The sequence below is a fragment of the Hyaena hyaena genome, unplaced genomic scaffold (genome assembly GCF_003009895.1).
Source record: "Hyaena hyaena isolate Hyena2069 unplaced genomic scaffold, ASM300989v1 scaffold_392, whole genome shotgun sequence".
Lineage (NCBI taxonomy): Eukaryota > Metazoa > Chordata > Mammalia > Carnivora > Hyaenidae > Hyaena > Hyaena hyaena.
Window position 1 is genome coordinate 1,260,649 of NW_024081017.1, and position 26,712 is coordinate 1,287,360.

At 53.3% G+C, this 26,712-nt stretch overlaps 1 protein-coding gene across 1 annotated transcript in view; it reads left to right on the top strand.

Moving 5' to 3' along the window:
- Positions 1-367: 367 nt before the first annotated feature.
- The window catches only part of LDLR (low density lipoprotein receptor), a 32,016-nt gene continuing 5,671 nt past the window's right edge, over positions 368-26,712 (top strand). Inside the window, exons 1-15 of the mRNA XM_039251020.1 lie at positions 368-549; positions 7,046-7,168; positions 7,619-7,741; positions 9,021-9,407; positions 13,490-13,612; positions 15,044-15,166; positions 16,377-16,496; positions 16,897-17,022; positions 19,156-19,327; positions 19,437-19,661; positions 22,261-22,379; positions 22,587-22,726; positions 25,147-25,288; positions 25,394-25,546; positions 26,060-26,242. Coding sequence (XP_039106951.1) covers positions 483-549; positions 7,046-7,168; positions 7,619-7,741; positions 9,021-9,407; positions 13,490-13,612; positions 15,044-15,166; positions 16,377-16,496; positions 16,897-17,022; positions 19,156-19,327; positions 19,437-19,661; positions 22,261-22,379; positions 22,587-22,726; positions 25,147-25,288; positions 25,394-25,546; positions 26,060-26,242 — 2,326 coding nt within the window. The 5' untranslated portion in view covers positions 368-482. The remainder of the gene's footprint in view (positions 550-7,045; positions 7,169-7,618; positions 7,742-9,020; positions 9,408-13,489; positions 13,613-15,043; positions 15,167-16,376; positions 16,497-16,896; positions 17,023-19,155; positions 19,328-19,436; positions 19,662-22,260; positions 22,380-22,586; positions 22,727-25,146; positions 25,289-25,393; positions 25,547-26,059; positions 26,243-26,712) is intronic.

The window sequence follows — 26,712 nt, forward strand, 5'->3', positions numbered from 1 at the left end:
AAGATTTTATTTTAAACCCCTCACTAGTTAGTGTTCAGACTTCAGGTTTGAAGACAACTCTGTGAAACTCTATATACGATTCCTAGAAAGGAAAAGGTAAGTGGAGAAAAGCGAGGGTAAAGAAGTCCCGTTTTTTAACTTTGGAGCCACAGAGAGGGATGGTCATCAGCCTATAAGGTGATCCGGGAGCGGGGATTGGAAAAGACTGGAACCCGACTCAGGGCTTCACGGGTTAACAGCCCTGGTGACTTCGGCCATCCGAAACTCCTCCTCTCGAAACTCCTCCTCCCGCAGTGAGGTGTAGTTATTCGAAAATCACCCCACTGCAAACTCCTCCCCCTGCAAGGAAACTCGCATTGAAATGCTGCAAATGACTGGGGCCCCGCAGGCAGTCGCTGTCCGGCCGCGCGGAGCCCGGGTTCCCTGCGCGGACTTTGCGGACCGAGACTCGGGCCGGCGCTTTACGGGCGGAACCTGGGAGCATGAGGCCCGCGAGCTGGGGGCTGAGCTGGGCCGCCGCCCTGTTCCTCGCAGCCGTGGGGACTGCAGGTAAGGCTGGCTCCAGGCGCCCGCGTGCGGTGAGGTGGCCCCTAGAACTTGGGGAGCTCCCTGGTGATTTGGGGGGGAGGATGCGAAAAACTCCCGCGTCCTTTAGGACTTGTGGGGAAATGCCATTAAGTTCATTCCAAACCGCTGGATGGAGCGCTGAGGGTTGCGAGGGTTTGGGGATGTGGGGGAGTCATGAGAAGCGGGGTGAGCTTTTCGCCACAAGTCTCCGATTGAAGGGAGACCCCCCCTTGTCTTCCTCAGCCCGGGACATGGGGCTCTCCACCCCTAGGGAGGCAGGGACCCCCCCATCGGGCTGTTCTAGGGCGAGAGCTAGCAGAAGCCCGGGGAGGGGGGGGTCCCTGCAGGCTCATCGTCGCGCCCCCCCGCGGACAAGAGTCCCCCCCAGGCGCCCCAGGCAGCTTCGTCCTGCGCTAGGGCGCCGCTGGACCGCGGAGCCCGCTGCAGAGCTTTCCTCGCGGGCGCTGCACGCGGCGTTCTGCGCGTGGTCACCGCCTCCAGCCCCGCCTCCGGCTCCGGGGGCCAGTCCCCACGCTCCCATTGGGCGCGATGGGAACAGGCGAGCCTCGAGCCACTCCCCTTGGCCAATGGGAGCCGGTGGATGCGGAGGGTCGCGCTGGGCGGGGTTGGGACGCGGGCGGGGCGGGGCGGGGCTCGAGGCGCGGTTTGGGCAACGCGGAGCACCTGGTCTCGGGATGCGACCGAAGGAGTTCCCTCGCGTCCGTCCAGGGCTCCTGTCGCGAAGGCGACCCGTCCCGGGCCTCCGGAGTCGCCTCCATGAGCATGGGCAAGGTGCCCACGGCGCTCCTGGGCAGCGTTCGCGAAGCCCAAGGTTTCCTTCGAGATCCGGGCCCGAGCCCATGCCGTCTGCCCTCGCTGCCCCGGCCCGGGTCGAGTTCACATCCGTGCCCCCCAGGCTACCCTCAGGGCCAAGCTTCCTTCCCTGATCAAACCGTTGCCTCAGACACGCCCGCCCCTCTTCGGTCGGGAGCGGAGACCTTCCGCCGGGGCTGGGATCGGGAGGCCCCAACCTTGGATGGATCCCTTAGGGTGGCCCTGTTTGTTTAGAAGCCCTGAAGGGGGCTAGGCGATTTTTCCTTTTAGGAGGCTTCAGATTTAAATTTAGCGAAGAGACTAGTTGGTGCGCAATCCTCGAGTTTTCCATTGGCCTTAAATGAGCTGCCGGAAGCGCCCGACCTCGCCCTGGGTTCTTTTCCTGCAGAACCGGAGCAGCCCATGAGAGAATTGTAATTGCCTAATAAAGGGATTTCCGGAAGCTTTTCATTGACGGGGATGGGTGGTGGCTTCGCGTTGGGGCGCCTTGAACTCCTGGGATTCCAACCCTTGACACAGAAGTTTTCGCTGAGAGGCCAGGAAGGGAGGGTGCTGCCATATAGCTGGGGAGTATTGAGATCACTCTGCCACCCAGCTGGGTGAAGAGGAGGGACTGGCTCGTCAAGAGGCGCTTGGTGTGAGCTGTTCCAAATGCTTGATGGACCTCATCCCTAAGAGGAAATGGTGGCACTGAAGTCTTGAGCAAGAGGGTTGCTTATTTATTTTTCTCTGTGACGCGTGGTCCGAGGATCTGATGTAGCCTGTGTTCTCCAGGAGGCTCTGAGTCCCGATGCGTAGACTCCCGAGGGCCAGCAGCTCCTTCTGTCCTCTGGTGTGTAGTTGCGGCAGCCCTGTTTTGTCCCAGCTTGCTCCCTAGCTGCCTTTAAATTTAAAGCATTTGTGGGGAGGTGGAAGGGGATGGAATTTCTTGACCCGTTCCCCTGGAGATGGAAGGTGCTGGCATCCAAACCACATGTCTTCCCGTAGCTGGGTCAAAAGCAGTTAGCAGCTGTCTGCAGAGGATCAAGTATGCCCAGGGCACACCCCAATTCAGAGAAATAGAGATTCAGAGAAATAGAGCGTCCTAAGAGTTGTCTCTGCTTTAGCAGCATGCCTGGGGGTGGGGATGGGATTCCTTGGTCACTCTCTGGCATGCTTTTCTTCCTGGCCACCACTGGCAAAAAGAGGGGTTTTTTTAATGTTTATTTCTGAGAGAGAGAGAGAGAGACTGAGTGAGCAGGTGAGGATCAGAGAGAGAGGGAGACAGAATCCGAAGCAGGCTCCAGGGTCTGAGCTAGCTGTCAGCACAGAACCCGACGCGGGGCTCGAACCCACGAACCATGAGATCATGACCTAAGCCGAAGTCGGACGCTTAACCGACTGAGCCACCCAGGTGCCCCAAAAAAGAGCTTTTTTGAGACTGCAAAGCTTCAAGGGGAATTAGGTGGCTCATTCTGTCTTTCCAGGATATCCCTGCTCTTACCTGTGGGGTTCCTTCCCTGATAAGATCCCATTCCAGACACCTGTGTTGTTCAGTGCTTTGATAGCCCTTCACAGTCCGTGTTAAGTACATTAATAGACTCCACACTTTACCGGGCTGTCGAGCAGGTGACATTTGTTGCTAAGACACTGTGGAACTTCCCAGCAGTGAACGATCATGGAACCCAGTCCCCGGAGTTGCTGACAGCAAAACCTTGCATCAGGATCACCCCTGCCCCGAGGAAAATGTCTAGTTGGGAAAAGAGCCCTGAGAAATTGATTTCTTGTTCATTTTCAGCTGAGCCTGTTAGCTCCGGCCATTTATTTGTTTGTTTATTTCAAGGAAATGGTTCTGTTTGTATGTTTAGTTTCCCCGAACAACCATCTTCTGTAGCCTGGGAAAGAAAACATCGAAAGCATTTGACCACCTCATTTGTGTGCTGGCGAAAAAGCAGAAATGTGTATTCTCCTTTTCTGTTTCGATAACCTTGCATCTGGCTTGTCACTGGTGACAGGGCAGATTTAAAGGCTATTTGGAGACTTGAGCGTGGGGGATGGAGGGGGGGGGTCCGGCAGGGGTGTGGGTGTGGGTGGCTCTTGTGTAACCCCAGCAGAGAGGAGATCTGGGTGGGGTGTTCCAGTTTGCTTTTACTGAAATCAGATGAAACCGATCAGGAAAACCAAACTTTCATTGTGCAACCATAAGGCACTGTGGTTTCTTGGGGGTGATGGCGCTTTAAATCGGACCGTTCCGTCCCCTTGCTCAGGATGGTGTTGTCTGCTGTGGGGACACCCCTCGGATGGGCCGTCACTCGGTGCCCACTGCTCCTAATCCCTGTCCCCACTAGCAATGCTCTTACTATTTCCAGTGGCACCTTCTGTGGGTAAAATAGGGCTTTGTGCAAAGGTTGGAGGCCAGAGCAGGGGATTAGCGGTAATGGAAGTTGTGAGCCCCTAGGGGAGGAGGGGAGTGACAGAAACTTCTCCTCCAGGATCCTTATTGTGAGTGCCCTTGGCCTGAACTTCCTTGTGAATTTTTTTCTGAGTCCTGGAATTCCAATGACTCTTTTCCCCACCCCGTGTGCCAGCAGCCTCTCGAGAAGTGAGTCATATCCCGTTTTCAGCACAGCTGCGATTCGGCTGTGAGTCAGTGCTGTGTAGGGCGTCCTGCAGAGGCTGGTCCGAGAGAGCAATTCGATGCTCAGAATGTGGGACCACAGCAGATTCCAAAGCTCAAGGCATTCCCTTCTCTTTCACTTTCTCTCTTCTACTCGTTCTCCTTGGCACGTGGGGGCTCTCCACATGGCCCCTGACCTCCTTATAATTCAGTGACCAGGTTCTTTGACTCTTCTAAGCGCTTCTTCTATTTCTCTATTGCCATCACCTGTATTCTCCTTTCCACGCCACCCTCAATGCTCTCCTGGTATCACCTGACTGGTTTCCTAACCTCTGGTAGGAGCACTGAACTTGAACTTTGAAGACCCAGAGTTTGGTGGCTTGTTGTTTATTTATTTGTAAAATTTTATTGATTTATTTTTAAAAAATTTTTAATGTTTTTATTTATTTCTGAGAGAGACAGCGCACGCAGGGGAGGGTCAGAGAGAGAGGGAGACACAAGATCCGAAGCAGGCTCCAGGCTCTGAGCTAGCTGTCAGCATACAGCCCGATGCGGGGTTCGAACCCACGAACCGTGGGATCATGACCTGATCCGAAGTCAGACGCTTAACCGACTGAGTCCCCCAGGCGTCCCAAATTTTATTTATTATTAAAAAAAATTTTTTTTAATGTTTAGTTTTGAGAGGCAGAGAGGGAGGGAAAGAGAGAGACCGTGGAGGGGCAGAGAGAGAGGGAGACACAGAATCCAAAGCAGGCGCCAGGCTCTGAGCTGTCAGCACAGAGCGTGACGTGGGGCTCAAACTCCTGAACTGTTAGATCATGGTCTAAGCCAAGGTCCGACGCTTAACTGACTAAGGCACCAGGTGCCCCCCAAATTTTATTTACTTGGGTTTTTTTTAATGTTTACTTATTTTAAGAGAGAGAGAGAACAAACGGGGAAAGGGAGAGAGAATCCCAAGCAGGCTCCACACTGTCTGCACAGAGCCTGGCACGGGGCTCGAACTCACAAACTGTGGGATCGTGACCTGAGCCGAAGCCTGATGGTTAGCCAAATGAGCCACCTACGTGCCCCAGAAGGTGGCTTTTTTTTTTTTTAATATTTTTATTTCTAGGAGAGAGAGAGAGAGAGACAGCGTGAGCAGGGGAGGGTCAGAGAGAGAGGGAGATACAGATTCTGAAACAGGCTCCAGGCTCTGAGCTGGCAGTCAGCACAGAGCCCGATGCGGGGCTCGAACCCACGAACCGTGAGATCATGACCTAAGCGAAAGTCGGACGCTCAACCGACTAAGCCACCCAGGTGCCCCGGAAGGTGGCTTTTTAAACTGGGTCCCAAAGTCCCTGACCCCCAGAGCCCTCAGGCCAGGTTCAAGATTGGGTTCAAGCCTGGCCAAAATGTTCAAGGGGGGCCTGGAGATCTCTGGGCTTGTCTACTTCCATTGAAATGACCAAAGCCAACAGAAGGCACTCGGGAAAGCTAGAGACCTGGAGTAACTAGCACTAAAGCCAGGCGTATAGAGTGACTGGCATTGCGATTATTTTGCTTAATAATTTTTCTTACCTTTAAAAAAAAATCTACAAAATAAAGCATTCCTTGAAGAAAAATGACTCAAGTGAACTGGCCACTATTCCCTATGCAGAAGCACAGATAAGATTCTGTTTCTCAAAAAAAAAAAGAAAGGACTATATTGAACTATTACAAGCTATTCTAGACCTTGTTCCCCCCCCCCACCCCGAAGTTAACAAAATACAAGGCGCCTGGGTGGCTCAGTCTTAAGTGTCCAACTTCAACTAAGGTCATGATCTCACAGTCCATGGGTTCGAGCCCCACGCCGGGCTCTGTGCTGACAGCTAGCTCAGAGCCTGGAGCCTACTTCGGATTCTGCGTCTCCCTCTCTCTCTCTGCCCCTCCCCCACTCACCCTCTGTCTCTGTCTCTCTCAAAAATAAACATTAAAAAAAAAATACACTTTCTAATCAGATATGATGGAAAGTCAGGCAAAGTAAATACAAATAAGTTCCCAAGAACACTATTTGAGATGTGGCTTCATGTGCCTGACTGCTAATGATTAACCCAGCGTTGGGGTGGGGTGCTTGGCTGACTGAGTAAGTAGAGCATGTGACTCTTGATCTCGGGGTTGTGGGTTTGAGCCCCACGTTGGGTGTAGAGATTACTTAAAAGTCTTTAAAACAAAAAAACCTGCCCTAACTGTGCCACGTGACTTGAGACTTTAAATCTAAGTAGGAAACCATCATGAATAAGATTTATTTTAATTTTTTAAAAATAGTTATTTTTGAGAGAGTGTGAGCGGGGGAGGGGCAGAGAAAGAAGGCAACACAGAATCTGAAGCAGGCTCCAGGCTCTGAGCTGTCAACACAGAGCCCAGCGCGGGGCTCGAACCCATGGACTGTGAGATCATGACCTGAGCTGAAGTCAGATGCTTAACCGAGCCACCGAGGCGCCCCCTCTATTATTCATTTAGAGAGCATGTGAGGGGGGTTGGGGGGCATCAAGCAGGCTCCATACTCAGTGTGGAGCCCTGTCCCCCAAACCTGGGATCATAACCTAAGCTGCAATAGAGTCAGGTGTTCAACCGACTAAGCCACCCAGGTACCCCAATACTTTTTAAAAAATTTTTAATGTTTTTTTAAAATTTATTTCCTCCCTACCTACAAGTGAAGGCCCCTCATTTTTCCTTCAGCTTAATGATTTCACAGTGTCAATTTTTCTCATTACTGTTTCCAACACAGGTTTGTAATATGCTAAATTATTTTCTTTATTCATGGGCGGGGAAGGACTTTTCCCCCAACCTTCCTGGATCCGTCATTATGTCAAGTGTTACACATTGTTGGCAGGTCGCCCTTCTAGATCTCTTCTTTGCATCCCCTGCTACACTTTTGGTTTGTGAGGTTTGTTGTGTGTTCTGTTTCCTGGGAAGGATTGGATGCTATTTCTGGTTCATTCTTCAACCGGCAGGAAATAGACACAAACAGGTGGCTGTCAGTTTCTGGTTCTGGCACCGAATGATCCTTTCTCTCCCCTTCTCTCTCAGTGGGGGACACATGTGGCAGAAACGAGTTCCAATGCCAAGATGGGAAGTGCATTTCCTACAAGTGGGTCTGTGACGGGAGAGCTGAGTGCCTGGATGCCTCCGACGAGTCTGAAGAGACCTGTAGTGAGTCCCCTTTGCTAGTGACACGCTTCCTGCCTTATTTGGTGACAGAGGATGTGGAAATCAGTCCGCAGATGGATGTGTTCAACCATGAATTGGGACTTGGAAGAAGAGATATTTCTGGAACTTAAACTTTAACAACTTAAAAAAAAAAAAAAAAAAAAAAAGGAGGTGAAATTTACATAAGATAAAATTAACCATTTTGAAACTGACCAGTTCAGTAGTAGTGATACAGTCACAACCCTGTACAGCCACCACCTCTGTCTCCTTCCAAACCTGTCCATCACTCCACGTCTGAGGTTTTTTTTAACCGTGCCCTTCATTTTGACCCAGAAAGGTGGGCGCGGCACCCTCTTTGTGAAACCTTGCGCTTTTTTTCCTCTGCAAAGCGGGGGCTGGTGAGGCAGATCGGGCTTCCCTTAGAGTGAAGGCTGAATCCCGTTCGTCCCGCAGTGTCTGTCACCTGCAAGTCAGGGGACTTCAGCTGCGGGGGCCGTGTCAACCGCTGCATCCCTCAGTTCTGGAGATGCGACGGCCAGGTGGACTGCGAGAATGGCTCCGACGAGCAAGGCTGTCGTAAGTGTGCTCCCTCCCCTGGCCGCCCCCTCCGCGCCGTAGGGTCCTCTGCACACTCGGTGAGGCTGTACTTGTAAGGTGTCTCCCCCAGCCGGTGACCCCTGCCAGCTACCCTGGGGGGCGGAGCGCACAGTAAGCCCCCCTGGCGGAGACGGGATCACCCCGCTGACCGCTGACCATGAGGAAAAAAGCTTCACCAAGTTGAGGGTCTGCCAGGAAACGGGGTGGGGGGGGTGCGCACTTCAGAGAGCTGGGTGTCTGTCCTACCTCTTTCTTTTTTCTTCTTTTTTTTTTTTATTTATTTCTAGGAGAGAGAGAGAGAGAGACAGTGTGAGCAGGGGAGGGTCAGAGAGAGAGGGAGTCACAGACTGAAACAGGCTCCAGGATCTGAGCGGGCAGTCAGCACAGAGCCCGACGCGGGGCTCGAACCCACGAACCGCGAGATCATGACCTAAGCGAAAGTCGGACGCTTAACCGACTAAGCCACCCAGGCGCCCCTGTCCTGCCTCTTTCATGTTAGGGGGTTAGTGACTAAACTGTATCATTTTGGGGCTCCTGGGTGGCTCGGCCTACGATCACGACCTCAGCCGAAATCAAGAGTCAGAGAGGTCTAACGGATGGAGTCACCCAGGTGCCCTTTGTTGTTATTTTTTAATCGAGTAAGGCTGTGAGGAAAATAACTGGGAAAAATGTGAATAACGAAGATAGTGTCAGATCTCCAAGTTGAGAAAATATCAACATCCATGATATTTTTTTTAAAAAGGCAATATGTGAGTGTTCACATACATGTACTTCTTATTAAAGATTTTATTTTTTAGGGCGCCTGGATGGCTCAGTGGGTTGAGTGTCCAATTTCGGCTTAGGTCGTGATCTCGCGGTTCGTGGGTTCGAGCCCCGCATCGGGCTCTGTGCTGACACCTCAGAGCCTGGAGCCTGTTTCAGGTTCTGTGTCTCCCTCTCTCGTTCTGCCTCTCCCCCACTTGTGCTCTGTCTCTCTCTCAAAAAATAAACATTAAAAAAAATTTCTTAAATAATCTCTAGCCCCCAGCATGGGGTTCAGACTTAAAACCCTGAGATCCAGAGTCCCACGCTCCACCGACTGAGCCAGCACATACATTTACTTTGGAAATGAAGGTCTGACCCTTATCAGTGGCCGCCTGGATGAGACAGGGGCGTGGCCCCTGCAGGCCTCAGTGTCCTCCTCTGTGGAATGGGCTGCTTGCTGCTGATGGGGAGGTGAGGCTCTCAGGTGACCCGGTTGTCTCCCCCTCCCCTGCAGCGCCCAAGACGTGTGCCGAGGATGAGTTCCGCTGCCAGGACGGGAAATGCATCTCGCTCGAGTTTGTCTGTGATTCGGACCGCGACTGCTTAGACGGCTCCGACGAGGCGGCCTGCCCCACGCCCACCTGCGGCCCCGCCAACTTCCAGTGCAACGACTCGGCCTGCATCCCCCAGCTGTGGGCGTGTGACAGCGACCCGGACTGCAAGGATGGCTCCGACGAGTGGCCGCAGCGCTGCGGGGACCGCACCGCGACAGCCACCCAAGGGGACGACAACCCTTGCGCGGCGCTGGAGTTTCACTGCCGCAGCGGCGAGTGCATCCACTCGAGCTGGCGCTGTGACGGCGGCCCTGACTGCAAGGACAAGTCCGATGAGGAGAATTGCGGTAGGGGCGCTGTCGCGGCGGGGGTCCTCTGACCTGTCCCTGTGTCCCCCCTTCCCCCCCCCCCCCCCGCCGTGGGACGGGCGGGCCGTTCGGTGGTTATGCAATTTCGAATCACACAGCAAGAAAGTCCATCTCGTTTCATGTTTTTTCCAGTGTTACTGATCACATGGAGGAGAGAGCGCCCCTAAAAGGAGACTCTTGTCTTTTTAATTTTTTAAGTTTATTCATTTTGCAAGGGGTGGGGGAGGGGCAGAGAGAAAGCAGGAGAGAGAATCCCGAACAGGCTGCACAGGGTTCGAACTCAGAAACCTCTAGGTTGTGGCCAAAGCAGAGATCAAGGGTCGGATGCTTAACTGACGGAGCCACCCAGGCACCCCAGGGGACTTTTTTTTTTTTTTTAATTTTTAATGTTTGTTTGAGGGAGAGAGACCGAGCGCAAGTAGGGGAGGGGCAGAGAGAGAGGGAGACACAGAATCTGAAGCAGGCTCCAGGCTCTGAGCTGGCAGTCAGCACAGAGCCTAATGCGGGGTTCGAACCCACGAACCGTGAGATCATGACCTGAGCCAAGGTTGGACGCCTAACCGACTGAGCCCCCCCAGGTGCCCAGGAGACTTTGTCTTTAACACCTGTATCGTTAAGCTCTTTTTCCTACAAGGGGAGCAGGTTGCGTGTTGCAGTATTATTTTGGTCCCGAAAGGATCCTGGGCTCCAGGCCTGGCTGGTGGCCCACGAGCTGTGTGACCCTTGGCCAGGGACTCAGCCTCCCTGCGCTGTGTTTCCCCCCCGCCCGTAGATTGGGGCAAGGGCACTGGACTTGGCAGGCTTCGGTGGGAGTCCAGCGCCACCCGATAGAACTTTCTGTGATGGCGGGCCGTCCGGGTCTACACCGCCCACAGAACCCCCTGCCTCCCAGTGGAGCCTATGTGACCAGGGTGGAGTTTTTATGTTTTACTTTACTTTAAAGAATTGAGAGTTCAGTAGCCACACGTGGTGAGCGGCTCCTGTGTCACAGACCTTGTAGATGAAGGGCGTGTGGCCCGGGCCCTGCGTCCGTGCTTCCTGAACGGGGGGTGGGGTGGACGGCGTCCCAAAGCTCACGAGGTAGCGCCACTGCGGGTCCAGAACAGGCTTTCCTGTGCCGATGTCTTGCGTATCTTTGCTCAGGTGTGCTCTCCCCACTGGTCATCTCTGGGGAGGTGTAATTAGGCTTTTAAAAAGTTGCTTTAACATTTTTAAATTATTTTAAGGGGCGCCTGGGTGGCTTAGTCGGTTAAGCATCTGACTTCGGCTCAGGTCATGATCTTGCAGTTCATGAGTTCGAGTCCCGCATCAAGCTCTGCTGACAGTTCAGAGCAGGGAGCCTGCTACGATTCTGTGTCTCCCTCTCTCTGCCCCTCCCCTGTTCACGCTCTGTCTCTCTCTCTCTCTCCCTCAAAATAAATATTAAAATAATTTTAAGTATTTTAAATTTTATTTATTTATTTTGAGGGAGGGAGGGGCAGGGTGAGAGTGAAAAAGAGAATCCCGAGCAGGTTCCTCACTGTCAGCACAGAACCTGACTCGGGGCTCGATCTCACATACCATGAAATCATGACCTGAGCAGAAACCAAGAGCAGGATGCTTAACCAACGGAGCCACCCAAGCTCCCCTTCTGTTTATTTTTTTTAAGTAACCTCTGCCCCCAACGGAGAGTTCAAACTTGTGACCCCAAGTTCAAGAGTCACATGCTATTCTGACTGAGCTCTCCAGGTGCCCCTAAATGTCACATTTTTATTTATTTATTTATTTTTTAATGTTTATTTTTGAGAGAGAGCTGGAGCACCATCAGAGGAGGGGCAGAGAGAGAGAGAGAGAGAGAGAGAGAGAATGAGAATGAATCCCAAGCAGACTCCATGCTGACCGTGCAGAGCCCAGCACAGGGCTTGATCTCATGAACTGCGAAATCATGACCTGAGCTGAAATCAAGAGTTGGACACTTAACCGACTGTGCCACTTTGGTGCCCCTAAAAGTCACATTTTTTAAATAATGGATGACTTTGTACAAATGTTTGTTCTTTTTTTTAATTTTTTTATTTCTGAGAAAGAGACAGACAGAGACAGCGTGAGCAGGGGAGGGTCAGAGAGAGAGGGAGACACAGAATCTGAAACAGGCTCCAGGCTCTGAGCTGTCAGCACAGAGCCCGATGCGGGGCTTGAACCCACAAACCGTGATATGACCTGAGCCGAAGTTGGACGCCCAACTCCCTGAGCCACCCAGGCGCCCCTGTGCTCAAACTTAACACAGGCTTACTGAATTCTCATCACTTGTGAGCAGGCTTCCCCCACTCTTGACAGATGGGGAAACTGAGGCCCACAAAGGCGGAGTCACCGGTGTGTTACTCCTTTGTGAGTACAAAAAATTCGTCTTTTCTCCCCGCATGGCTTCTTGTAAACGTTTGTGCTGTTTCACAGTGATAGACGGTATTGCACTAGGTGGTGCTGGTCGCATAATTCGGCCCCGCCTCTGTCTGGACTGGGATCAGGCCGTTGCTTTTCTGAGAGCGGCTGGTTGGCCTTGCCAGCTATGTCACAGATCACGTGTTCTCGGGGCGCCTGGCTGGTTCAGCTGGCAGTGTGAGCCTCTTGATCTCAGGTTGTGAGTTCGAGCCCCACGTTGGGTGTTGAGATGACTTAAAGATAAAAGTGTAAAAAAACAATTCTGTGTTCTGAAAAAATGTGTAGATGGAAAGCATAGAGAGATCTCCCAGAAAACCCACCAGCTGAGCACCTCTTTTCCAAACGTTGCTCTATGACTTCAGTAATAATTTTCGAGGATTCTTCTTTGTTGAGGAAAAGAGTATTTGCTGCCATGAAAGAAATTCTTAAACATTGTTGGCAGAGGGGTGTCTGGGTGGCTCAGTCGGTTGAGCGTCCGACTTTGGCTCAGGTCATGATCTCACAGTTTGTGGGTTCGAGTCCCGCATCGAGCTCTGTGCTGACAGCTCAGAGCCTGGAGTCTGCTTCAGATTTTGTGTCTCCTTCTCTCTCTGACCCTCCCCTGCTCACGCTTGTCTCTCTCTCTCAGAAATAAATAAAAACATTTAAAAAATACAAAAATAAATAAAACTACGTTGGCAGAGCACCTGGGGGCTCAGCTGGTTAAGCGTCTGACTCTTGATCTTGGCTCAGGTCACACTCACGGGTTTGTGAGTTCGAGCCTTGCGTCGGGCTCCATGGTAACAGCATGGAGTCTCTGTTAAGGATTCTTTCTCTTCCTCTCTCTCTTCCCTTACCCTGCTTGCTCGCTCTTTCTTAAGATAAATAAACTTTATAAACAGTTATTGAAATTTTTTAAACAAAGAAATAAATCTACGTTGGCTAAAATTTTGAAGATGCAGACAGGTTGTATCTGGGGTAAGAAGCAGGTAAAACAGATGAGGCACTGTTGTCTCTGGCCAGGGAGGTGGTAGAGTGTGTTTTTTTCACCTGATATCTTTCCCGTTACAGCCTGTCTCTGATGCCTGAGGCAGCCAGGAAATCACTGTTTTAAAGGTGGTAGTTAGGGGGTGCCTGGGGGGCTCAGTCGATTATGCATCCGACTTCAGCTCAGGTCATGATCTCACAGTTTGTGGGTTCGAGCCCCATGTTGGGCTCTGTGCTGACAGCTCAGAGCCTGGAGGCTGCTTCGGATTCTGTGTCTCCCTCTCTCTCTGCTCTTCCCCTGTTCGTGCTCTGTCTCTCTCTCCTTCACAGATAAACAAACATTTATGGGGCGCCTGGGTGGCTTAGTCAGTTAAGCGTGCGACTTTCGCTTAGGTCATGATCTCGCGGTTCGTGGGTTCGAGCCCCGCGTCGGGCTCTGTGCTGACTGCCAGCTCGGAGCCTGGAGCCTGTTTCAGTCTGTGACTCCCTCTCTCTCTGACCCTCCCCTGCTCGCACTGTCTCTCTCTCTCTCTCTCTCCTAGAAATAAATAAAACATTAAAAAAAAAAATTTTTTTTTAAATAAACATTTAAAAAAATAATAAAATAAATAAAAATAAAGGTGGTAGTTTGTCTCCGCTGTTCCCTTGAGAAAAACCAACGCGCGCCCTGTCTTTCCCAGCTGTGGCCACATGCCGGCCTGACGAGTTCCAGTGCTCGGACGGGACCTGTATCCATGGCAGCCGGCAGTGCGACCGGGAGTATGACTGTAAGGACATGAGCGATGAGCTTGGCTGCATCAATGGTGAGCTCCTCTCGTGTCAGCCCCATGCGTGCTGTGCATCCTCGGGCAAGTTACTCGACCTCCCTGAACCTCGCTTCCATTTAACCCCAAAAAATGTATGTTATGAAATCACCAACCTCAGGACTGTGAGACTTAACGAGGTTGAAGTGGGCAGAGCTCCTGTCTCTGAGCGCAGGGGTAACATGGTCCAGTTCTAGGTCAAGTACTTTCCTGAGCTCACAGTGGGGGGGTCCCTCTCCTGCGAATGACCCCAGGAGAAACTTGCCCCCGTAATCGGCGATGGGCTCAGGATCACCAAGAGCACCACTGGCCTGACGGCGAAACGGTAGAAGCAACCCAGGTGTTCGTCAGCGGAATTAATTTAAAAAATTATTTTAATTGTGGTAAAATACATGTAACACAAGGATGCTAGTGGGGTTTTTTTTTAAGTGTGTTTATTTAAAAAAAAAAATTTAAATGTTTATTTTTGAGAGTCAGAGAGACTGTGAGCAGGGGAGGGTCAGAGAGAGAGGGAGACACAGAATCCGAAGACAGGCTCCAGGCGCTGAGCTGTCAGCACAGAACCGGATGCGGGGCTCGAACCCATGAACCACGAGATCATGACCTGAGCCGAAGTCGGACACTTAACCAACTGAGCCACTCAGGCACCCCTGTGTATTTGTCTTGAGAGAAGGAGAGTGCGTGTGCACGCACAAGCAGGGGAGGGGCAGACAGAAGGAGAGACCGAATCCCAAGCAGGTTTACACCATCAGCACAGAGCCTAATGCAGGGATTGAATTCACAAACATGAGCTGAAACCAAGGGTGGAAGGCTTAATCGACTCTACCACCCGGACACCCCGCAAGAATGTTCTTTTTAAAACATTTTTTATCCGGGCACCTTCTTGGCGCAGTCAGTTAAGGGTCCGATTCTTGATCTTAAGTCTTGATCAAAAAAATAAAAACATAAATATTTTAAGTTACAATACTGAGAGACTGAAACAAACTTTTGTGAACAAGAAGTTAAATTCTGATAATGCATTTTTTAAAAACTGTGGTAGTGGCGCCTGGGTGGCTCACGTGGGTTAAGCATATGACTTCAGGTCATGATCTCACGGTTCGGGAGTTCAAACCTCACATTGAGCTCCCCACTACCAGTTTGGAGCCTGCTTCGGATTTTCTGTCTCCTTCTCCCTCTTCCCCCACTCACGTGCACGCATGCTCTTTCTCTCAAGTAAATAACAAAAATTGTGGTCATCTACATATAACAAATTTTGCCATCTTCACCCTGTTTAAAGGGTTTATTTCTGTGATGCTAATCACATTGTGTCTTATTTATAAATACATGTTCATACAGTCTGTATAAATGAACCATCATGTTTTTAAAGAGGAGTGAGCGGGCTCTGGCTGCTCAGAAGCACCTGACTCCTCCCCCACTTCCTCTGTCTCGTAGTGACGCTGTGCGAGGGGCCCAACAAGTTCAAGTGCCACAGCGGCGAATGCATCACCCTGGACAAAGTGTGCAACTCGGCCCGGGACTGTCGAGACTGGTCTGACGAGCCTCTGAAGGAGTGTGGTGAGCCCCGGGGTGTAGGGCGGCTCTTGAACTTGTGGGCGGCCGGGGGCGGGGCCCAGACGGCTCCGAGGTTCCTGCCAGCTGGTGCCCGTGAGCACTTCAGCCCCCGGGGCAGCGTGCACATGAAAATCCCTGGGGTTGAGTGGCTTTGCTCACGAGCCTGTGTTCACATCCGTGGGACGGGACAGAAACAGTTCACATCCCTTGCTAGGGGGCGGCTGAGGGGCCGCTTGTCACGTTTCGCAGTGCTCTGCGAACGAGAGCTACGGAAATATTTTGGACTTTACCGGCTGTAAGGTCTGTGGCAGCTCTTCAATGGGGCAGGAAAACCGTGTACGCATGCGCATGGGGATGCATGTGGCTGTGCTGTAGGAAAATCTTATGGACACCGATGCTTGAATTTCATAGACCTTTGATGTGGCACAAACACGGGTTTTCTTTGGATTCTTCTTTTTCTTTTCAACCATTCAAAAGCGTAAAAACCATCCACAGCATTCGGGCAAGAACAGATGTGGTGGGTCAGGTTTGACCGAAGCCCTGTAAGGAGCTCCCGGGTTGGCTGCTGGCGCTTAAGCACCCTGAGTCCGGTCCAGCACTGTGATCTCGGGCACGTCATTAGCCTGGCCGTGCCTCAGCGTCCACAGCTGTCGCTGAGCTACCTATCGGGCTGTCAGGAGTTCACGTACACGACTGTGGATCGCAGTTTTCATTTTTCAGAATCAAGAACGTTTTGAAATGTGGGTTACCAAAAAAATAGCATAAGATTTACCTCCTTAACTGGTGTCTGCATAAAGGTCAGCAGTGTTAAGTACATTCGCATGCAGCTGCAGCCATCCCCACCATCCGTCTCCAGAACTTTCTCATCTTCCTAAAGTGAGCCTCTGTGCCTGTGAAGCACTGACTCCCCGGCCCCCTCCCCCACCCCCCAGCCCTCACCGTCTACGTCCTGTCTCTGAGTTTGACTCCACTAAGGGCCTCCTAGGAGTGAATCCTCCAAGATTTGTCCATTTGCTCCTGGTGTATTTCACTCAGTGGAACATCTTCCAGGCTCATCCGTGGCTTTGGACGTGACAGTGCTTATTTTAAGTCCTCTTAAGAGACTTGGTAGTTCACTGGCCTCCACATCACTGTGGGGACCACGATAAGGCCGATGACCCCGCGCAGGGAGGGTGACGCCCTGAGCGTGACCCGTCTGTCCCTCCTGTCGCAGAGACCAACGAGTGCCTGGAAGACAGAGGCGGCTGCTCCCACATCTGCAACGACCTCAAGATCGGCTATGAGTGCTTGTGCCCCGAGGGCTTCCGGCTGGTGGACCAGCGGAGATGCGAAGGTGATTCCCGAGCCGCCCCTCGGGGTGGCCAAACCCTCTGTGCCTCGGTTTCCCCATCCGTTAAGTGGGCACAGAAGCAGGCCTGACCTCACGGGCCTGCTGGGAGGATTTGATGAGGGGCCGTCTAGCACGGGCTTGGCCCCTGAGGCACACTCTGTCCTTGCCTTCGGGGATTAATAATTAAAAAAGAAACCTCGGTTGACTGAGCCTTCACCCTGTTGGCTGCACCCCTGAGGCGAACGGGGAGGTCAGGGTCACTGCTGGAGATGACACCTGGCTATTTTGATGTGTTCTTTTCTGCACCCAATGGTTGCCAGGACGCCCCTGGGAGGGATGGCTTTCGGTGGGAGCCCCTCCCTCCATCAGCACCCCAAGCCCTTTTCTGTGTCCCGGCTTGCAGATATCGATGAGTGTCAGGATCCCGACGCGTGCAGCCAGCTCTGCATAAACCTCGAGGGCAGCTACAAGTGCGAGTGTGAGAAGGGATTCCGGCTGGACCCCCTCACCAAGGCCTGCAAGGCTGTGGGTGAGCCGGGGGCGGGGCCGGCGAGGGAGCCGATGGTGGGGGCGCGGGTTTCATCATGCAACCTTTGCTTGTGCCCCAAAGACCCTGGGGGCAGGCTGTGTGCTCGAGGGACTGGCAGAGGGACAAGCAGCCCAGTTAGGAACTTACTGGGAGGCTGCCCACACAGGTCCGGCTTCTCTGGGGACGCGGGTCAATTGCCGAGGGAATGGTTGGTGGGGCTGGCTGGCTTCGCGGGGCAAGAGGTGAAAAGCCATGGTCCTGTGAAGGGCCTGCACCCTCTCTAGCTGTTCTTTTAGTTTTTATTTTTATTTATTTTTTAATTTTTTAATGTTTAAAAAAATTTTTTTAATGTTTTATTTATTTCTGAGAGAGGGAGAGGGGGAGAGAGAGAGAGAGAGAGAGAGAGAGACAGCGTGAGCAGGGGAGGGTCCGAGAGAGAGGGAGGCACGGAATCTGAAGCAGGCTCCAGGCTCTGAGCTGGCTGTCAGCACAGAGCCCGACGCGGGGCTCGAACCCACAAACCGTGAGGTCATGACCTGAGCCGAAGTCAGACGCTTAACTGATCCCAGCCACCCTGGCGCCCCTGGAGAGAGAGAATCTTAAGCGGGCTCCACACTCAGTGTAGAGCCCGACAACGGGGCTCGATCCCATAAGCCTGGGATCATGACCTGAGTCAAAATCCAGAGTCGGACACTCAACTGACTGAGCCCCCCAGGCACCCTTTGCAGAAACATTTTCGATCATCTTCTGTTTCCTCAAGGATCTGTTTTTGCCTCGAAGTTTTTCTCCCACTGTCCTCCCCTTTGTGACGGTTCCTTGGCCTCCCTTTGTCACGCCCCCGTGCATTTCCCGGTTCTGGGGAAAACTGGGGACAGATCGTAAAACCCTCTAGGATTTGAGATATTCCTTTCATTCCAGCCTGTAGGGGCGAGTGTGTAGACGGATCCTACGCAGGTGTACGCGTGGTGTTGGGGGAGGGGTATCCTGAGTGAGGTCTGTCATGCACATGGTCAGCTCATTGGTGAATGTCAGTGTCATGGTTATAGCACAGCCCCCAGAGTCGGAGCGACCTGGATTCGAGCCCCAGCTCTGCCATTTACTAGCTGGTGTGACCTTGGGCTAGTCGCTTCCCCTCTCTGAGCTCCGATCCCCTTCTGTATAAAGGGAGTTCAATGACACCCTGGCCTCCTAGGAGTGTGAGGACCAATGATGGAGAACGCGGTCCGAACAACACTGAGAATTTCCTGCCCTAAGGGGTCCCTGGGTACACATTAGCGGTTACCATTTCTTTGTATTTATGTTCCAAAATGTAAAATGTGGAGGACCCAGTGTTTTGTTTTATTTTTTTTGTTTATTTTGAAAGAGCATGAGCCGGGGAGGGGCAGAGAGAGAGAGTGAGCTGATCCCAAGCAGGCTCTAGTCTCTGCACTGTCCCCACGGAGCCCGATGCCGGGCTTGAACTCACGCACTGTGAGATCGTGACCTGAGCCAGAGTAAGATGCTTATCTGACTGCGTCACCCAGGCACGGGACCCAGTGTTTTCAGATGTAGGTTTTATCATCGCTCAAGCACGATGAGGCCAGCAGATCAGGAGGTGCCCCCCACTGACAAGATGGATTGTCACTCAGTTACCCAGAGGAGGGGGCATGGCAGCCACGGGGGCCACATGTGGCGTGTGTGGTCTCGAGCCTCTATTGTGGTCTCCTCGGGAATGAGGTGAGGCCGGGTGAGCCGGCCCACGACTGGCTAGACAGTCCCAGCAGACTCCGGGGCCTCGGCGCTGCTCGTGGGGTCTGCCCCAGGGTAATCCCGGCAGGCGGGTGGACAGTGGCTCAGAGTGTAAGAGCCCCATAGAGGGGGTGGCGGCTACGAGCTGGCTCCTTTGCACTTGAGGCGAGTTGTGGACCGTCCCTAGGAGCCAGCTGGCCCTGAGAGGGGCCGCCCCTTCTGCTCTGCAAGGCCCAGGACGTCAGGGCATTGGAAGCACGTGGTTAATACCCTTGGTGGGGGGGGGGGGCCTTTTCCACCCCATATGGGGTGTCTTGCTCTGGTTCAGCCACACCCCAAAGGGCGTGACAGGCGGGACTCAGGGGGTCCCTTCTGCTCCCCTGAGCGTCCCTCCTGTGTTCCTAGGCACCATTGCCTACCTCTTCTTCACCAACCGCCACGAGGTGAGGAAGATGACCTTGGACCGCAGCGAATACACCAGCCTCATCCCGAACTTGAAGAACGTGGTCGCCCTGGACACCGAGGTGGCCAGCAACAGAATCTACTGGTCCGACCTGTCCCAAAGGAAGATCTACAGGTGAGCCTTGGAGCCGCACTCAGCACCCGACTCCAGCTGACACAGTCCGGGGGTGGGGTGGGGTTGGGGCGCACACTGATGCTCCCCTCCCCCTGCCCCTCACTCTTAGCACTCAGATCGACAGAGCCCCCGGCCTCTCCTACGACACCGTCATCGGCGAGGACCTGCAGGCCCCCGACGGGCTGGCGGTGGACTGGATCCACAGCAACATCTACTGGACAGACTCGGTCCTGGGCACCGTCTCCGTGGCCGACACCAAGGGAGCGAAGAGGAAGACGCTCTTCAAGGAGAAAGGCTCCAAGCCCCGTGCCATTGTGGTGGACCCCGCTCACGGGTGGGTATTCCCAAAGCCAAGGGGCACCGAGGGAACGGAGGGCACAAGCGGGGTTCAAGAACTGGCTTCTGATGGGGGGCGAGGGGGGTTAGAGGCGTGTGCCTGAGCTGGGCTGGCCTCCGCGGTCTGGGGGCTGTCCCCAGCCACGGTGGCTCCCGCTCTCGGAGAACAGCAGGACTTTGAATGGTCACCCTTCCCCACCCACCTTTTGGGATTCAGGGGTCGATCCCTCTTGAGGTCCTGCCGTGGCCCTTGTGGACTCTGGAAAGCTGTGTCCTCAGGACGAGAACCCCTGAACCGGAAGTTCAAATGTGGATTTTTTTCTTATTTACTTATTTTGAGGGAGACAGACTGTGAGCAGAGAGGGGCAGAGAGAGCCCGATGCGGGGGCTTGAACTCCTGAGATCAGGACCTGAGCCAAAACCAAGAGTCGGATGCTTAACTGACTGAGCCACCCAGGCGCCCCAACACATGGATTTTTTGAAAATAGTATTCGCAATGAATACATCTTTAAATCCTGATTTGGTATTTTATGGCCACGTATCCTGTGCCCGGATAAGAAAGGTCAGAACACTCCGGTCCAATGGTAGTGTGGGGGAGGACGTCACAGGGAGTGAAGGTCACCACGCCTGGGCACCCCAGGACGGTGGGTGTTTGCAGGCCCCACGGCTGACTCAGCAGCTCCGGGGCCCCTCTGGGAGACCCGTGTCCCCGCCCCGGGCGCTCTTGCACCACACGCGCTGCCTGGGGAATTGCACAATTCTGGAAGGGTAGCCCTGCCCCGGTTGCAATAACCAAGGGAAAGGGGAACTTTGGAGAAAAGCACAAATCCGACAGGACAGACCCTGGGGTGCAGGTGGGCCTGGGTCCCAGTTGAACAAAACCTATGTTCTCACTTGGTGGAGGGCCATTCTGCTGAGCGACCTTATTCCCGCAGCCTTCAGGAAAGAGGGAAAGTCCCAGAAGAAACCCCTTAGGCACAAGTCCTGGGGTGTGGGTGTGGGCGTGCGGTCTGCTCTCATGTTCTTCCCCCCCTTGCCCCCCCCCCCCATAGTACACGATCACACGACATTCACCTGGCCCTTTGGTTTGGCGTCTGGGATTCATTCCCTGTTGACTCGATGAGCCGTGATTTCCTTGTACCCAGAGCATGGAAATCGACTTATTTCCCCCCTTACCTCCCACGAGGAGGCTGCAGATACCTTTGAATGTGAGTCACTGCAGTTCACCCACGGGACTGTAGATTCTAGATTCCTCATTCCGGAAGCTGGATGACTAGGGCCGGGGGTCCAGGCACAGATAGCGCAGCAGCAAATTGTCATTCCGCACGTGGATTGTGAAACTGACCCTCCGTCCAGAGGCGCACCTGAGGGCTTCTTTCCCTCGCTGGTGCCAGCAGCGTTTCACGCTTGCCCGTCATGATGGGAGGGGGCTGCTGGTACGTTTGGCCACTTGGGAGCTAGTTTGAGCCTCTTCAGAGCTCGAAAGCCATCAGAGATCCGCTTCTGGGTGTAGCTGGAAAAGCGGCGAATGCAGCCGTGTGAACAGGGATTTGTAGCCCCGCGTTCACAGCCGCCAGGGTACAGGAGCCCCCCCCCCAGGACCCCCCCCCCCAGGGTCCCTGGGTGGATGAAGGAGAACCTAAATGTCCGTGCCCACAATGGCATCTTAGTCTCAAAAACAAAGGAGGTTCTACACCACGAACAAACTTTTGGGGTGTTCTGCTCAGTGCAAGAAGCCAGACACAAAAGAACACATTCTGTGAGATTCCACTTCTAGGGGGTCCCTAGAGGAGTCTCATTCACAGAGCAGGAATGCCCAGTGGCGGGGGGGGGGGGGCGCCAGGGGCTGGGGGAGGTGAAGGAAGAGTCTGTGTTTTAAGGGGATCAGAGTTTCAGTTCAGGAAGATGAGAAAGTTCCGGAGCTGGGTGGTGGGGATGGATGCCTGACAGTTTACGTGTACTTAACACCATTGATCTGGATACTTAAAAATGGTCACGGTGGTTTGTCATGCATGTTTTGTCACAATTAAAAACATCGTTTTAAAGCAAAAAACAATTACAAAATTAAAAATAAAGCAAAGCCTTCAGAAAGCACTGTTTAGGGTGCACATTAAGGGTCGTGGTCCTGACGTTGGAATCAAAATCTCTCTGTTCTGTTTCTCTCTAAACTCCTGCCAGTTCTCCCCACATGGCAGGTGCCAGGGTGGCGGAAGAAGCCAGCCTGAGATGGGGCGCCTGGGTGGCTAAGTCAGTTAGGCGGCTGACTTTCGCTTAGGTCATGATCTCGCGGTTTGTGGGTTCGAGCCCCGCGTCGGGCTCTGTGCTGACTGCCAGCTCAGAGCCTGGAGCCTGTTTCAGAGTCTGTGACTCCCTCTCTTTGACCCTCCCCTGCTCACGCTGTCTCGCTTTCTCTTTCTCTCTCCTAGAAATAAATAAAACATTAAAAAAAATTTTTTTTAAAAAGCCAGCCTGAGAGGTCTCTGGAGGGGCTTCTCAGCTCCTGGCCTGCTGCTCCAGCTGAAGGCCGCCCTTTGGGGCACGCTGGGAGCCCCCCACCCCCCACTGACTACCTCCCATTCTTGCTGATCTCTCACCAGCTTCATGTACTGGACAGATTGGGGAACCCCCGCCGAGATCAAGAAGGGAGGTCTAAATGGTGTCGACGTGCACTCGCTAGTGACAGAGGACATCCAGTGGCCCAATGGCATCACCCTGGGTATGTCCTTGGGACCGTGGTCTCTGGGGTCTACACCGCCCCAGCATGGGGTTTCAGCTTCTACATGGAGCGGGGCTGTTGGGGCTGCTTTTCTGGGCACATCTCTGCCGGGTTCCTGGGGGCTCCTTCCTGCCGGTAGTGGAGTGGCCAGGCCCTGGCCCCATGGGCCTCGGCATGTGACCTCTTCTTGTCCACTGTGGGTTCTAGATCTTTCTGGTGGCCGCCTCTACTGGGTTGACTCCAAGCTCCACTCCATCTCCAGCATTGATGTCAACGGGGGAAACCGGAAGACCATTTTGGAGGATGAGAAGAAGCTGGCACACCCCTTCTCCTTGGCCATCTTTGAGGTGGGGGTTGGGAGCAGGTGGTCGCTCCCCCGGGGCTCCAGGGACCTCACAGCCGAGTCCTGGTTACCGAGCACGACTTAAGGAGGCGACATAAGCGCTCATGCTAATGGGTCAGCCCACGTCATCAAGTTCACTCAAGCCAGGGCCAGCTTAGCAAACCGTCTGTGGCTGTAAAAGGTCTTAGAGCTGGAATTATTTGCAGTTCCTTCTCATCAAAAGAGCCCAAGAGTTGTTGGTTTTTTAAGTTTTTTTAATGTTAATTTTTACTTCGAGACTGAAGAGGTCACAAGTGGATGATGCACAGAAAGAGCAGTTGAGAGAGAATCTCAAGCAGGCTCCGAGCTGTCAGGACAGAGCCTGACGCAGGGCTCGATCCCGTAAACTGTGAGATCATGACCTGAGCTGAAATCAACAGTCAGACGCTTAACCAACTGAGCCAACCAGGGGCTCCAGGATGTTTTTGTTTTTTCTTCTTCTTCTCTTTTTAAAAAAAAAATTTTTAACATTTATTTATTTTTGAGAGACAGAGCATGAGCAGAGGAGGGCAGAGAGAGAGGGAGACACAGAATCTGAAGCAGGCTCCAGGCTCTGAGCTGCCAATCCAGAGCCCGACGCAGGGTTCAAACTCACAAACCACAAGATCGTGACCTACGCCGAAGTCGGCCACATAACCGACTAGAGCCACCCAGACGCCCCCTCCCTTTTTTTTTAAATTTTTTAAGTAAACTTTCCCCAGTGTGGGGCTCGAAATCACAACTCTGAGATCAAGAGTCGCACACTCTCCCAACTGAGCCCGCTGGGCACGTCCTCACCAAAAGAGCCTTAAAGTAGGAGTTACCACTTGGAGGCCATCTTGCTGCCCAGGGGACATTTGGCACTTTCTGGAAACTTTTTGGTTGTGGCGCTCAAAGGGGGGGTTACTAGTTCCCGGTGGGGAGAAGCTGACAAGCTCCCTGCCAAGAGAAGAGGGGGCCAGCGGCAGTGGGTTCCCTGGCCCAAGTGGCGCCTCAGCACAGATCGGCTCTGAGGGAATGTTGCTCTGTCCGTACACCCGTGTTAAGGCAGCAGGATTCACAACAGCCCAGAGGTGGCGTGACCTGAGTGTCCATCCTGGGGGGGGGGGGGGGGATCGGCTAAATGAGATGTGTATCTACACGCTGGAATGTGGTTCAGCCTGAAAAAGGAAGGAAATTCTAACAAGTTCTCCAACACGGACGAGCCTTGGGGGAACTGAGCCAGACACAAAAGGACAGATAGTGTAGAATTCCACCTTTTTTTTTTTTTTTTTTAACATTCTTTTTAAGTTTGTTTATTTTGAGAGGGAGCGTGCTGTGCATGTGAGCGAGCGAAGGAGGGGCAGAGCGAGAGGGAGACAGAATCCGAGGCAGCCTCGGGCCTCTCTCTGATGTGGGGCTGGAACTCATGAACCGTGAGATCACGACCTGAACTGATATCAGGAGTCAGACGCTTTTAAAAAAATTTTTTTTTAAATTTTTAAGTGTTTTATTTCTGAGAGAGAGACAGACAGACAGCATGAGCAGGGGAGGGTCAGAGAGAGAGGGATACACAGAATCCGAAACAGGCTCCAGGCTCTGAGCTGTCAGCACAGAGCCTGATGTGGGGCTCAAACCCATGAACTGTGAGATCATGACCTGAGCCGAAGTCGGACGCTCAACCGGCTGAGCCACCCAGGCGCCCCTAAAAAAATTTTTATGTTTTTATTTCTGAGAGAGAGAGAACATGAGCAGGGGAGGGTCAGAGAGAGGGGGAAACACAGAATCTGAAGCAGGCTCCAGGCTCTGAGCTAGCTGTCAGCACAGAGCCTGACGCGGGGCTTGAACCCACAAACCATGAGATCATGACCTGAGCTGAAGTTGGACGCTTAACTGACTGAGCCACCCAGGCGCCTCTGTAGGATTCCACTTATATGAGGTCCATAGAGGAGTCCCATCCATAGAGACAGGAAGTAGGTGGTGGGGGTCAGGGGCTGGGGGAGGGCATGGGGAGTCAGTGTTTCATGGGGACAGAGTCTCAGTTCGGGAAGACGAGAAGGTTCTGGGCATGGATGGGGGGAAGGGCTGCACGACCATGTGAATGTGCTTAATGCCACTCAACACAACTGAAACGGGTTAAGATGGTCAATTTTATGTTCTGTGTATTTTACACACTTAAACCTTTTTTGTTTTTAGTTAAAAATTTTTTTATTTTTGAGAAAGAGACAGAGCAGTGGAGGGGCAGAGAGAGGAGACACAGAATCTGAAGCAGGCTCCAGGCTCTGGGCTGTCAGCACGGAGCCCGATGCGGAGCTTGAACCCATAAACTGGGATCATGACCTGAGCCAGCCAGGCGCCCAAAACTTGGATTCGGGTGTCCTCTGCCCGTGGTAATGGGACTTGCCCTCTCGCTTCATGCCCTCACAGGATAAAGTATTTTGGACGGACATCATCAATGAAGCCATTTTCAGTGCGAACCGCCTCACGGGCTCCGACATTAATCTGGTGGCTGAAAACCTGTTGTCCCCGGAGGACATTGTCCTTTTCCACAACCTCACGCAGCCAAGAGGTAAAGACAGGATGGCTGCCACCTCCCCCCTCCTCTTCCCCGCCGGTATTTCTGAAATTTTCTAGAACCTTCTAACCTTGTTCTCACCCGAACTCCCTGCCCCAGGGGTGAACTGGTGTGAGAGGACCGCCCTCCGCAATGGTGGCTGCCAGTACCTGTGTCTCCCGGCGCCACAGATCAACCCACACTCGCCCAAGTTCACCTGCGCCTGCCCGGACCACGTGGTGCTGGCCACGGACATGAAGAGCTGCCTCGTAGGTAGGGCCGCCGGCTCCCGCCACCCTTGCGGCTTGGTCCTGCTAATTACCTTCCTCGTCCTCTGCTTGTCTGTCAAATGGGAGAGGGAGGCTCCAGGAGGCCCTGGCGAGGGGTAGCCAGAGTTTGCTTTTTGTCAAATGCTGGGCGCCTGGGCCCTGTGTCGTGCGTATAGACAGATGCCCTTCACCTTAGACATCTAGTTCCCGCTTTCCTGGGCCCCTTGGGAGGTGACTGATATCAGACACAGACATCGAGTGGGGAGACGACCCCTTTTTCGATTTTTCTCATCCTCCGGGGAAACCTCAGTTTGGGGCCAGTATGTCCGTAACCCCCGTGAATCTCCCTTTTGAAGCACAACAAATGACGTAATAACAACATAGTGCGTAGTGGGTTTCAGTCTTCACTGCATTTATCTTTAGTCGGTTCTTGGTGGCCGCCGGCCCGTGCTTCCTCTCCGTTGTCACGAGTGGCACCGTTAACAGCGGGGCACTCAGGAGAGGTTTCTTCTTTCAGAGACGGAAGCTGCAGCGACCCCCCGGGGCACCTCCAGGGTCACGGTCAGGCCAACGGCGCGCTCCCCAGCCGTGAGGACGACTGCGCGCTCTCCCGCCGTGGAGCCAAAGCGCACAGCCAGCCCGTGGTCCGTGGCCAGCCCCGAGTTCACCACGGCGGAGACGGTGACCATGTCCCACCCAGGTAGATGTCTGTCGGGACTGCCCCGGGCCCTGGTTTACAGCTCGAAAACCCCGATGGGCCCCTTCCGAGGCCGAGGGAGTCTTGGTGAAGGGATGGAGTGGGCCTCGCCTGCACCCCTGGGCTTTCTGACACGGCCCATGGGGATTCAATGGCCTAAGGCATGTGGAGGCTTTGGGTGCGTGGTGGTGGCTTATCGCAGAGTCCTCCGGGCGCAGCGACCCAGGGACCTGAAATGTTATCAAGGTCCATGTGATGACATGTTTTCAAGCCCCTGCCCAGCAGGGCCAGGGCGAGGCCATGAGGCACTCCTAAGGGTACCATCTGAGGGCAGGTACCAAAAACCCAGGACATAAATAATATTTTACTATATTATTTTTTTGTTTATTTTTGGGAGAGAGAGCGTGCACAGTGGAGCATGAGCAGGGGACGGTCAGAGAGAGGGGGAGACACAGAATCTGAAGCAGGCTCCA